The sequence below is a fragment of the Amblyomma americanum genome, chromosome 1 (assembly GCF_052857255.1).
Source record: "Amblyomma americanum isolate KBUSLIRL-KWMA chromosome 1, ASM5285725v1, whole genome shotgun sequence".
NCBI lineage: Eukaryota > Metazoa > Arthropoda > Arachnida > Ixodida > Ixodidae > Amblyomma > Amblyomma americanum.
The window spans coordinates 396,977,816-396,991,052 of NC_135497.1; the positions used below are offsets into that span (position 1 = coordinate 396,977,816).

Genomic DNA, 13,237 nt, shown 5'->3' on the forward strand with positions numbered 1-13,237 from the left:
CTATTAGACGCGTAGTGGCTTGACTTGTTGCACAGGTAGCACTTTGGTGGGGCCTTTGGGCGAAATTGGGCATCACAGCTGTCGGTTTTCCCCGCGCTCTCCGAATTCGTACTCTTAATCTTGATCAGATTCGCTCCTCCTTGAGCTTCGAGAAATTGGTCAGCAAGATCTAGCATTTCGCAGAGAGTCTTGGCCTTTCTTTCCTTCAGCTACAGCGACAAGCTCGGTTGACAGCTACTCAGGAATTGTTCCTTGAGGAGTATCTCAAAAATTGTACTGTATTCTTGTGCAATTTCTGAAAGTTCTATCCGCCGATCAAAGTAGTGACTTAATTTTGGCACATGCCGTGTTCCCGCTTCGCCATCTGTGGGCTTCCCTGTTCTGAATTTATCTCGAAATTCTTCGGAGGTGAGACGGTATCGCTTCAGCAAGGCGGCCTTTACCTTCCTGTAGCTTGCAGCATCGTCCGGAGAAAGTCGCCCGAATACGCATAGAGCTTCGGCGCTGAGACATGTGCTAAGAACGGTAGCACATTCATCGTCTGACCAATTCTGACTTCCCGCCATCCTTTCGAATCGCCTGAGGAACGCGTCGAGATCGTCTCTTTTTTCATCAAATCTGGGAAATAATCTGCTGGCATCTATCCGCCGGCCGCTTCCTTTTTCTCTAGTGCTATGAACTTCCGCTGAGGGGTTCCCAGCACGTTGAAGCTCAAGCTTCATGGCAAGAAGTTGTATTTCGCTTTCGAATTTTGTCTCTGGTTCTTGCTCAGCTTCTTCTCGAGCCTTCTGTCTTTCTTTTTAAACCCTCTCTCTCTCTTTTTCGTCTTCTCGAGCCTTCTGTCTCTCCTTTTCAAGTTCTTCTCGAGCCTTATATCTCTTTTTTCAACCCTCTCTCCTTTCCGGCTTCTTCTCGAGCCTCTTTTTCTCTCTGGTTCACCCATTTCCGTAGTTCAGCACCGGACATCCTCATCTGGATGCCAGCCTCAACTAGTTCCTTCAAGTTCATTTTCGGATACTGAACTTCTCAATGCAAAGACTTCCTCTACACGTTGAACCTTAATAACCGCTTCAGCGCAACACCTCAAAATGTCGCTCTGCTGCTAAACACTCGTTTACGACCACTTAGTAAATTCCTTTCGACTCTTTCTCCGTTCTGTGAGCTTACAAAGCACGAATCGTTCTGTCGTGGACACCAGAATATGTCATCACTTCGCGCCATTTTGAGTCGCTCCCAGACACCTTTAGAGCTTGGGGGGGGGCACCGGTCTCGATCACAAAGGAGATGCCCTCGACTCAGCGTGGCAAGCTCAGCCGGAGACCAGCTACCAAGTTACAAGGGGGTTGGTCCTTTGGTGCCCAGCTTTCGCCTGTCGCAAGCCAGAGAATGGGTCGGAGACAGAGGTTCACAAACCGAAACAAAGTCTATACAGCAAAGAGACGATGCAGAGGATTTCACAATCCCTCGCACGAGCAGATACAAAGTAATTTGCAAATACAAAATAACCTCTGCAAAGTAACAATCGAAAGAGATCACAATAGAACAAAATCTTTGCACCTAACGTGCACTAACAGAGAGAGAGGCAAATAATAAAACACAATTTGTTCACCGGGCACTGCGACAGTCCAGAGGACCTGAGCAGCAGGACAGGGGCCGATCTGCAGGCTGGCGCACGTTGCCTCGCTGGTCCTTGGTTGGTCGAGTGGTGTTCTCCCGGGAATTGAGGGCGCGCGCTTCTCGGAAGCTTAAACGACGGCTCGGGCTAAGAGACAGCGGTTGCACCTCTACATTTATAGGCACAGACGCGTCTGTTCTTCGTGCCACGGCAGGCGCGCACATACACGCAGTATCAAGTGTACAAGCTCCTTCTCCTTCTCGTGCCGGGCGCGCGACCCCATTGGTTGAGCGCGGAAATCCCCGTCCAGAAAAATCTAGGTCATTCTCGCCACGCGGAGTCATCGGCGCAAAAGCGAAGAGGAGAAGGTATCACTTTAGTGCGGACAAGGTTACCCCTTTCCGTCGACAACTAGTAGAAACTTCTCCGACATTCTAGAGAAATCGACGCCACGCGTGGCTATGTTTACTTTGGCGCCGCACCGGCGAGCTGAGTTAAAAGCCCACGCAAGATTTACGCGCTCTCAGGGGGTCCTTCTACGCTGTTTTTTTGTTTTGTTTTACTTTACCGCGCGCGGGTGCGATTGCTTACGCGCAGCGCCGTTTTTTGTTTTGAAGATGCGCCCAATTTTGCGACCGTTGCTCAATACCATGGATTTTCACCACTTAAAGTACCAATAGAATTTGCGGTTGTGTAAATCAAGGCTTTGTGAGGTGTCAATGACGCTTCTGCGATGCAGAATCATTCACTTAAATTTGTTCTTGTGCAGATGTGGGTTCGCTGCGAAAAACCGTTGTGTATCATGTGGGCAAGATGAAAAAACGGATCATTTTCCTCTCTTGCCGGCGGTGCGCAGTTAAGAGAAAATAGTATTTGGAGGTCCCTCTTTCGTGATTAGGACTCTCTCTGTCTCTTCCAGTTCTTCTTTCGTTCTGTGCGAGCGCCTAAGGGATTCCCGTTAAGCAGCGTTTGCGGCTACCTTCATGATTACATAAGTGCAACTGATCGATTACCTTGTTAGCTGTTTACAAATTTTGTCGCGTGTCCAAAAATGCTCGATTCTATTCCTGGTAATTAATATTTCTTTAATTCAGTCTGACTTTTCTAATTTGTATCTTGATTCAGTCTTCTCTAGCCTGTTTTTCCCCGCGCAAATACCTCATCGGAATTATCTAATGAACCTTGGCCAATCCCCCTACGTGGGTATGCGCCATCCTTACTAAGGAGAAGAAGAAGAAGAATCGCTCGTGCTCTTTCTTCGGCGGAGCTTCGCTCGTCCGCGTCTCTCGCATTTCCTACGAAGACCACTTGTAGCCAGCGACCATTTTATTCAGATAGCGCCAGGCTCTGACCTTCAATCCAGACATCTTATAACCCAGTCCCAAGTCATCCCCAAGGCTCCAAAGATGTGGAACCGATTACAAGATGCTACTACAGCACCGACAACGGCATGCGTTGCTCGCAGCCGGTGGTCAAGGAGCCCTCTTCTGCGGCAAGACTTGCGGCCCCATCTCGACCAGTGCGACGATGTCTCCTGCGCAGCCGCCGTCACCGAGCTCGTCAAGCGCCTCATCCTCTTGGTCCGTTGCTGCAAGAGAGCACGCGGACCCCTCGGTTGGAGGCTGCCATGGGCCACGCCATCGAGGTCAAGGGCCTTGGAAGGCGCAGGCACGGGCAGTACACCGTATCACCGTTAATCACCCGTCTTGCCACCACCAAGGTAAATGAGTGTTCAACTCCTCTGGTGAGTTCGTTCCATTTTGTGCGGTAACCTAAATGCGTGGACAGCTGAGAAATCACGATATATTGCCTCATATTATGATGATGACTGATTTTTAATAGTGTGTACGCCGTATAAGCGTTTAACCACCCTTACTGCAACTGTCAGGGCAATTTGCGGCTGAACGCTTGTGAGTGAGCTCCTTTGGAGCTGTGCTATGAGTGGACACTTCATAAATGACGATATATCCACTGATTTTGTGGTGGTGGATTTGTTTTCAGTACTGTAAATTTGCTAATTTTACGTAGGTTCATTTGAGATTCAAGACGCAGAATAATTGTCAAACACTCGTTTTCGGTTCTTTTCGCCTTGCGTTTCAAAGAAATAGCCCGTCGCTACCTTTTTTGTGGCAACCTTACGAGCATGGCTGTCGCTATTTAATGGGGAATGCTAAAGGTGCACGCCAGAGACACTTCTTCCTCGCTCACTATAAGGGTCTCTGATCAGGCTTGCTTTGCTGTTCTGTTCCGCGGATACGATTGCGATCGACAGCAGCGCCTCCTTCAATGTGTACGACAAATGCACCTCAAGAAGGAGCGGCAAGCTTCACTGCTTCTCACGCACAGTGCAGGCACCCAGAACGCCGGTCGATCAGTTATACTGCCCTTGATTGATTAGGAAGTCAGAACCTTCCGGAGTCATCGCGGCACACGCATTGATTTCTAGAGCCATGGTCGCTTACACAAAGAACTTGCAGACATAACGTTGGGTACCTTCAGTGTGCACACTTTTAAATGAGTGATAATTTTGCACAGCATACTGCCGATGCTACAGACTACCCTCCGCCCTTTCCTCAGGTCGCTCGGCAAACCGTGGCGAATATGCAGGCGGTGACACCGGTCGACGCGTCCACCTCCTCCGCACACTTTGTACTGGTGGGATCTGGCGGGCCTTCCACCTTAGTGCGCTCATCGATGGACAGAGAGCCTTGGTGGGGATCTGCTCCGGCGCACCCTAATGCTTCCGTGCGTGACTGCTCACACGAGCCTGCATTCTTTCCATTACTGCCGCCTTCTACACACAGACTTACAGGAATAAGAAAGCAAATGCGCAATAGCTGTTAATTCATTACGAATAGGTAACGTTTCCACAACGGGTACAAGCCGGATACAAAAGGGATGGCTTGGTTTGGTTTATGGGGGTTTAACGTCCCAAAGCGACACAGGCTATGAGGGACGCCGTAGTGGAGGGCTCCGGAAATTTCGACCACCTGGGGTTCTTTAACGTGCACTGACATCGCACAGCACACGGGCCTCTAGAATTTCGGATACAAAATGGGGTGCCTCGCGTTTGCGAACACTCTAACCTGCCTTGACAAGTATAAGCCTGTGCTGCGAGGTCCTCCCCTCTGCCACTGTACGAATAGCGGGGATGCGAGTTCTGTTTAAATTTGTTGCGTTGTGAATAATTCAACTAAATGAAAAGAGGCTCCCTACACTTTTCTTACTCTGAAATGCCGTCATTGCACATGTTCCGTTTTGTCTGTACAGAAGTGCACCCTTGTGCAAAAGTGGTATACTCCGCTTGGCGCGTGGCGGAGCGAGCGAAAACTTCATCGCAATGCCATCTACAGGTGACGTCTGAGGTCGACACAGACGATCAGGAACCCTTCCTATTCTGCAGGCATGTCGCATGACTCGTTTGTTTGCAAAGCACTAGAGCACGCCAAAATGCCGAGCATCGCCGCTGCAGAAGCGATTCAGGCATCTTGCGCTTAGTTTTCTTTTTGTTTTCGTTGCGCTTTCAGTGCATAAGTGCTGGCGCGCGCCACTCCATGACTGCAGAAAATTTTTGCGCCCTATTAACCCGTCGTCAGATTAACTGATATCTTAAACTGCGTTCTCGACAGACCGCAATAACCTAATACCTTTTAGCACCGCTGTCGCAAAATCTGTCGCCTGGCCGAATGTAATAAAAGCGTTACCGAAGTCTACTGCTCTGACTGTCCCATTTCATTAAATGATATTTATGGTGCCAGTGAAATCCAGACGGCTTGTCGAGCTTAATAGGGAGGTTATCTTACATGTTTTACTTATTGCATCGTTTTAGAAGTCAGAGGATTTCCGATCGTGCGCGTATGGCTGACATTGCGCAAAAATCATTCGTATAACGTTCCTTTGTATGTGAGACATCTGTAAAAATTATTTCACAGCAAAATTTCTCTCCAATAAACTTTTCTTTATTGCACTGACATAGCTCAAGATTACTAGCATACTTCGCTTACGATTCATGAGAAGAAACATCTTAAGACAACAGGCAGACACTATAGCTGCCTATGGGTGTGGAGGATATAATTTTTATACTTTAGTACTATGCTTGTGCAAGTAAGAAGAGAAACCACTAGGACTAGCTGGTCAATCATCATGCTAGGTGTTGGTAAGCTCTAAACAGACGAGGAGGAGGGACGCAGCACCCTTCCTTCCCCTTCCTCCTTCATTGTGTGTAGTGTCCCTCCTAGTCTGCAGTTCGCGCTTTGAAATCGTTCGCATGTTTGTTCAATTAACAAGGCTGTTTTAATTCCTAAGTGAGCTTTTAAGATTACAGAAATGAATTTATTTACATTGAAGTCAAAGCGTAAGTTGACCGCCTTAGCTGGGGTCGAATAATCAGTATCTTGTGAAATTGCCCGAGAGATCGACGACTCCAGCTACACGTCTCAGCATCGTGTCGTAGAGGGCAGTGATAAGGTCAGTTTGCGCTCACAGTTCTTCCCACTCTGTCTTAATTACAGACCAGAGGACATCGGCACTGGATTTTCCTAGGCGGTGAGCCACTAAACGGTTCTAATAAGGTCCCAAACGTTTTCAATAGGTTTGAGGTTGGCACCCACTGGCGGCCAATCCACATTCCAGATGCAGAGTTCTTCCAGCAGGAAGGTAACTGAGCGCACTCTGTTCATAGGGCTTTTGTCATGTTGCAACAAAAAACAACTGTCTTGAAATGATTCATCCAGCAAATGAGGCAGCATCTCATGACGGAGTATCGCTCGATACGCCTCGGCAACAAATTTCCCCTCAATGCGCACGATTGGACCCAAACCATCTTTTGTAACTGCGTCCCACACGATGACTGCGCACCGTCCACTTGAAACGACGTCAGGCTTCCACGGAAGCAGATACCTGTTATCAAATTTAAAAAGAAGGTAGGCCATAAGCATTTGTAGAATGCTGTAGTAAAAAAAACAACACGGAGCTATGAACATTTTACAAAGCTCTGTCGAACCCCGTTGTAAACGTTGTAAAACTAAACTGTTTCAGTTGGATTATGTTGGATTGGTGAAAGTTTCCAGAAGTTTTTAGTACTGCTTGTGGTTAAGAATGCGTTGTTTCAGTAGAAGTGGTGGGTTATTTTGGGTAAAAACATCGTGCACTGCCATTTGAAACCTGGGCAGTAACAAAAGTTCTTATCGCCATATTTTATCATTCATAATTTCGGGGTTGTACATCTGCTTTTTAGTTCAAAATTGATTTGCAGCTTCCGCCTGCCTTTTGCCACAGATAAAAGTTTCGGCCTGCGCGCTGACCTCAAGCACAGACTCAGCAATACACACAGCAAAATATTTTTTTCTGGGAAACTATGTAGAGATGTTCAGCAAGTAAAGCAGTATCTCTTTACTGAATTTTGTAACAGTAGTCTCCAAGAATTTATTACCTACAAGACCCAGGAGGTCGAAAACAGACTATTATGTGCATTTCATTGCGCGTATTAGTCTGTTTTCTGCCTCCTGGGTCGTACTGAAACATCGCTGAGTGTGCTGGCGAAATCTGATAGTACGGTTGCGGGCATACTTATTTTATATCTTGTATGGCCACACCACGTTTCTTGTAGTAGCAATGCCAGCAAATAAGAACCATATCTCGAATGGCAATAATCAGCCGATGTCAAAAATATTTGTGGTGCGTGGTGTTTGCCAACACAAGAACAGGCTATTTTGAGTTAATGCACATATCTCCTAAACATTCTCTTAATGAAACACCTGTCTATCGGACATATAACGCAGAAATACGGCTAATATAATTTGTCATTTATCAGAACTCTCTCAAATATCGTGACTCAAGCAGCGATAGAAGATATGACCTATGCATCTCAGGGTTACACAAGCTAAAAAATATTGGAATTGCAGCTACTTTTCACGATATCTTGCGCCTGCGTGCAGTTCTTAAGATAACACAAAATATTCGTTCTATATCTGAACCTGACGGAGCGCCGCACACGTTGCTGCTGGTCCCATCTGCTGGAAAATGTGCATTCATCCGTGAAAACGACTTCTCTCCAATCCTGCGCAGTCCAGTCTTTGACTGCGCGTGCGAACTCTAGTCGTAGACTTCTTTGTCTCTCAGTTAAAAGAGGCTTTTGTGCAACCGCGCAGCTGCTGAGCCCCGCCTCTCTCAGCCGCTTTGGAATTGTCGAGCAGGACAAATCCAAACCTAGGGACTCTCTAATATCTTTCGCGGTGCTGAAAGAATCCGCCATCGCAGCAGCGGCGATCAGCCGGTCTGCCTCATTGTCGCTCTATCTGGGTCGTCCACACCGCTCCGCATCCTCTAGTCGTTCTTTCCCGTCCCTCATTATCCGGCGCACTGCCTTTCGACTTCTTCCTGTCAGGCGAAAAATCATCCGTTGAGGCGTTCCTTGAATGCTCAAGTCGACAATGCGCCTCCGCTCGTTTACTGCCGCAACCGGAGCCAATTTATTGTGTACGAAAGCGAACTCGGAAGGGAGACTGATGCGCCGTTTTTATTGTTAAATTCATCCAGCGAAATGTTCGAGCCAAAATTGCAATCCTACAAGTCATTGCGGTCTGTCACAAATACCGTTCAAGATATCAGCTGCTTCCACAGGCACGTTTTGCGTACAAGCGCATGAAATGCTCCGGTCGGCGCTCATCTGATATCTCGAACACAGAATGAAAAAATAGAAAGGAATAAATCAGTCAAGGTCCAAGGAATTGCTGTAGTACCGGCGATGCTCGGCATTTCGGCGTTCAGCAGGGCGGCGCAAACAAGCTAGTCAAGCGACATGCCTGCAGATCAGGAAGGGTACCTGGTCGTCTGTATAGACCTCAGACGTCGCCTGTAGATGGCACCCTGATGCAGTTTTTTCTCGCTCCGCCACCCGTCGAGCGGAGTATAGAACTTTAGCTCGCGACTGTGCATCAACTACGTTGTAAATTAGAGGAGATGCATACCTAGATTGCAACGACGCTCTAGACTGCACTCATTTTGAAATAAACACAAAAACTGGCTTCTAACATTATACAGTTGTATACACGAGGCTCCAAAGTTGCAGCAGGTGTCACCGGATGGCACAGGAATGGAGAAGTGACATCCGCTTGGTGATGAAGGTGAACATTATCTAGGTAGCTTATGTTATGACAGTAGGCGGAGATAAAGTAGATCACAGTGGGGAGAGATCTACTGATGCAAACGTCCATAGTATTCTTTTAACCAATCATGTACAAGCGCAATAAAGAAGGGACAAAGAAGGACTGGAAAACACGAGCGCTCGTGTTGTCCAGTCCTTCTTTGTTCCTGTTTGTACGCTTGTACATAATTGCAATGCACCAAATCGCCCAACGGTCTCTGCTGTTGTTCTTTCAACCCCCGGAATTGTTTTTGTCGGCCCTTGGCGTGTTAGTGCAACTTTTAATTTCTATTGAATTTGCTCATCGGAAAATCTATTGTTAAAGGCGTAGCAGTGCAGTGTCGCGACGCCTAGACAAAACTCTTTTTTACAGCGAAGCTTGTTAAAGCTTTGTGCAAGCCATTCAGTACAAGCCGTCAGCGGGTACAAAGGCACCCCCTCTACACACATCGTACGGCAGTGGCGTTTGAAATAAATGGAGGGAATTTTCCGAGGCTTACTGGCGCTTACTAGTTATCTTGCTTAGAGGACTCTACCGTGCTATTAGGGTCCGTCAGTAAATGCCCTTGCGTGGTTTGGGCGGGGTGCTGTAAGGCTATCGGCTCTCCACATTCTAGGTGGGCAGTTGTGTGGTGGATACTTGCATACCTACGTGAGTGGAGAGAGAGAGAGAGCATTGACGGCGCCTTGGACACGCACAGAGAACCGGAGCATGACATGAGCATGGCAGAGAAAAAGACAGCGTTGCCGGGTCGTTTCCAGGCTTTATACTGTTTATCCATGCCAAACGCTTGTAGGTTTACAAGATCTTCAGTGTGCGACGCTGTTTTCTTTGGAATACCTTTATGGGTTGCTCGCTTTGGAGAGAACGACGTGTAAGGAACCTTTTCTTCGTATTTCTTTGTGTTTTGCTCAAAGAGAAATCCATTTAAGAGAAGAAAGACTCTCTTCGTGCCGAACTTGTAAATGGTCCGCTAATGAGCTGGGCCCAAACTGAGGGCATCAGCGTTTTGCCACATACGTCAGTTCCAGCAGTACTGAGTCTTATCGGTGCATAATTTCTTCCGTGTGGAGTGAAGTCAAGTATGTAAATTAGATTCAGCTCCTATGATGGGTTGGTCAGTGCCACAGAGCCGTCGCACAGCTGGCGCTACAAATGTTACCCCCCTTTCCCCATGCGATCCGGATGATGTTTTTTGTGGTTTACTCTGGGAATATTTTTTCAAATAAACGCAAATGTTTCTTGCGACTGCAGAAAAATGAAGTTGTATTTGATCTCTCGGTTTGAATGGGTACACTGCACCGCTCAACTGCACAGGTACTCTCAAGTACATGCAGCAAGACATCTTTTGTATCCGATAGTGACGTAGCGTGTGAGACTGCGTTTTTACATTGCAAACACCGGGACAAAATTAGCTGTTCATGGCGCACTCGAGAGTGTTTCATTACAGCTTGTTAAGCGTTTAGGGATAGAGAGAGAAAAAAAGATTCATGCAATTTATACAACGCTTGTGTAAACTAAGTAGTGGGGTGTCACATCAGCTTGCGTGGAAGGTCCGCCAACTAAGCTTCAGCTTGCAGGTATAAGCAGCAGTCTGTGGAGTTCACCGGACAAAGATATCTGAGCTGTACACATGCAGTGCCTATTGCAATGTTGAGCGCCGGAAACTCACACATATGAGAAGTGGATGTCGTCACAGTTCACACGAGAGCTTAGAAATTAAAATATTCGTGTTCCCACCGCTTTCATGTGTAAGAATGTGGACCTTCTAGGTGCAGGATGCATTAAGAGAGAATAGAGTGGGGACACTGGTTTTCGAATTCTGTACGCTGTGGGAAAGCAGTCGGCGGGACAACTTTTGCAGCAGCGAATACGAAAGCAGAAACTATGATTACCAAACTTGGTCATTAGACTTCACGAACCTCGTAATAAAACGCGTTAACGTTATGTGTCGCAAAATGGCATGAGGCAGGGTTGGAAGGCAATTTGCCTGCGTTTGACTATTTGGCGCTTCACTGTAGGAACGACGCAGTTTTCTCCGCTCGTTCTGTGTGTAGAGCGATTGTTTTTCCACGCATTCTTCGTGATGTGCCTTGCGGTAACAAGCCTCAGTTTTACCATATTTCCAATATGAGCTCGTCTTTCGTGTTGCTCTGAAGGGACACCGAAGACAGTATCCTCCATCTCCATGCTAAACGCCAACAATAAGTTAGGGAATAGAGTGAAAAAAATTCATGCAATTTATACAACGCTTGTGTAAACTACAGAGCGGGGCGTCATATCAATTTATCAGTCTTTATTCTCGTTGACAGAGCTCAATATTTTGAGACAGGTGACATCAGAGATGCTGCTTGCAGCACTCAGCGCCATATTGGCGTTCTAAACTACGATGGCGTTGTATATTGCGGCCCATCTTTTTAAAAAGTGTTATGAATTTCAAGAGTGGGGTGTCACGAAAGAATGCTCGTCGCAAGTTCCGCCCACTGTGAGCGTTTTTTTATCATTCGACGCGAGTCCTTGCGTAAGAATGCATTCCGCTTTCATCGAAATGTGGCAGCGACGGCCAGGAATCGAACCTGCTACATGCAGTCCGGTAGAGGATAACCACAAATACAAAATTGCATCCCCGAGCGCTCAAGCAAAATTTCATGCGGAGAACAATCAAGAATGCTCACAAGCTACAGTTTTTAAAATCTAACTCACACGGAAGACGAATACCTCCGTGGAATCCCGTGACACTGAGCAGCTGTCTGGTCTCGAAGTCAATGTGGCTGTCTCAGAAAGGCATTCTTAGCGTAACGGGAATGCGAAAAACTCGATCTAGCTTTGCTCTCTTGTTTATTTCTGTTTTTCTCAATGCAGTGCGGAGGAAGGGGAGCCAGTGGTCACCTTTGCGACTGTGGATATTTCCTGAAGAGGAGACCCCTGCGACCATGGAAGCCATAAAATGCCAAGATAGCAAATATTCGGCAAGGTTGACTTGAATCTGTGCTTTTGCTGATATTGTAAATTGCGAAAGGTGAATAAAACATGTAATAACTGTGTTTGAGCTTTGTGAAGCCCAAGTTCCTAGCAGAAATTTTTGCCCTTAAACAAACAGCTACGCACCTCAAAAGAAAGCGTGTACATGAACTCGAGTTCTTGGCCCTCTGTTGTCTACACGTGTAGTAGCGGTGGGTCGGGGGCGCTTATTGACAGCCAGTGGAACCTGTTGGCAACGACTGCGCTCCTAAAGGAAGTCTGAACGAAAAAATGAAGCGTTAACATTCTGTTCATGAATACTGTTGGTGTACTTCACCAAAAGTAAGCAGGAAAGTTCGCTCAGCTAGTACAGTATTCGAAATTCAACTAAAACGAATTTTAGTTCTATGGTGCGACATGCGCCTTGGGTCCCATGCCACTACTACCATGTTACCACGCCACAGGGCCTCTGATTGAATCTGTGATTGTAAGCGACATCCAAGCACCCATGTGGACGAATCATTAGCACGTGCGTACTTTCAAAAGTATTGGCCTTAGAATAATTTCAGATATTGTCGGCGTGATACATTTCTCAAGAAACCCCCAAGGCTCTTAATTGGGTTAATTTCTTCAAATCCGACGTAGTGGCTAGCGCAAAAAGACGACGCACACAGAATACATGTAGAGAGGACACAGGCTAGCCTTGCAACTAAATTTTACTTCTAAAATGAAGTATTTATAATTCCTTTCGTTACCCTCCAAGAACATGCGCAGCTGAATACACTAGATCAGCCGGTGCAGCAACGACGTGATGCTCGCCGCTTAAAGTCAAAGCTTACACACACAACGTGTGCACTGAGGGCATATGCTTCATCGCACTCTATTCTACAGCCACCCTCGCCAGTTCTTCCTCCCTGGCGTTTTGTGCAGCTAAGCGAAAGCAAAACAACTGATCTACGTCGGTCTACATCTAATCGCACGGCATCGTAGTTTTGCGACCGAATTACAAAGCAAGACGCCAATCTGCCGCATGTCTCCATCGTTATGTACGTTGACGCAAGCATCCAGGCTTGGGAAACAACAACGGCAGTTTACTGTCCTTGAAAGCCTGCCCTGAACAAAACGTTAAGGTTTCACCTCTCAGAACCTCCTTCGTCATTCTGTGCGGAGATGCTTGCGGTTCAAGAGACACTTTATTGTGCTCTGTGGCCACCCTTCCCGTGCTGCCTACAGCCCGCATTGTCATTCGCACCTACGCCCTTCACGTCACACGCCTACTACGACGCGTCAAGGCATCCATCATCTAGCGGCACGCATCTCGCTGCAAAACCGTATTGAGTGGGTTCCGCGTGACCTCCTAAGCGCACAAAGCCGCGCAGATTCTGCGGCCCGCCTTTCGACCCAACCCTATTGAAAAATCTCGTATATATGTGTTAAATGTGTCTCATATATACGCAATTATTGCATATGTGTCCACAATATGGTCGTATGAATACGTGCTCGTATGGCATACGCG

The 13,237-nt window shown here is 47.0% G+C and overlaps 1 protein-coding gene across 1 annotated transcript; it reads left to right on the plus strand.

Moving 5' to 3' along the window:
* The first annotated feature begins 2,870 nt into the window (after positions 1–2,870).
* Positions 2,871–11,706, plus strand: LOC144123528 (uncharacterized). Its single transcript, XM_077656349.1, has 3 exons — positions 2,871–3,335; positions 4,193–4,360; positions 11,623–11,706. The coding sequence occupies exons 1-3, from the start codon at positions 3,066–3,068 to the stop codon at positions 11,704–11,706; spliced, it is 522 nt and encodes a 173-aa protein (XP_077512475.1). The 5' UTR covers positions 2,871–3,065.
* Positions 11,707–13,237: the final 1,531 nt, after the last annotated feature.

Excerpts from the sequence above, each read along its gene's own strand:
- LOC144123528 (XM_077656349.1), top strand. The coding sequence starts at position 3,066 with ATGCGTTGCTCGCAGCCGGTGGTCAAGGAGCCCTCTTCTGCGGCAAGA. Across the intron at positions 3,336-4,192 it reads CCCGTCTTGCCACCACCAAG|GTCGCTCGGCAAACCGTGGC; the intron begins GTAAATGAGTGT and ends CCCTTTCCTCAG. Across the intron at positions 4,361-11,622 it reads CGGCGCACCCTAATGCTTCC|TGCGGAGGAAGGGGAGCCAG; the intron begins GTGCGTGACTGC and ends TTCTCAATGCAG.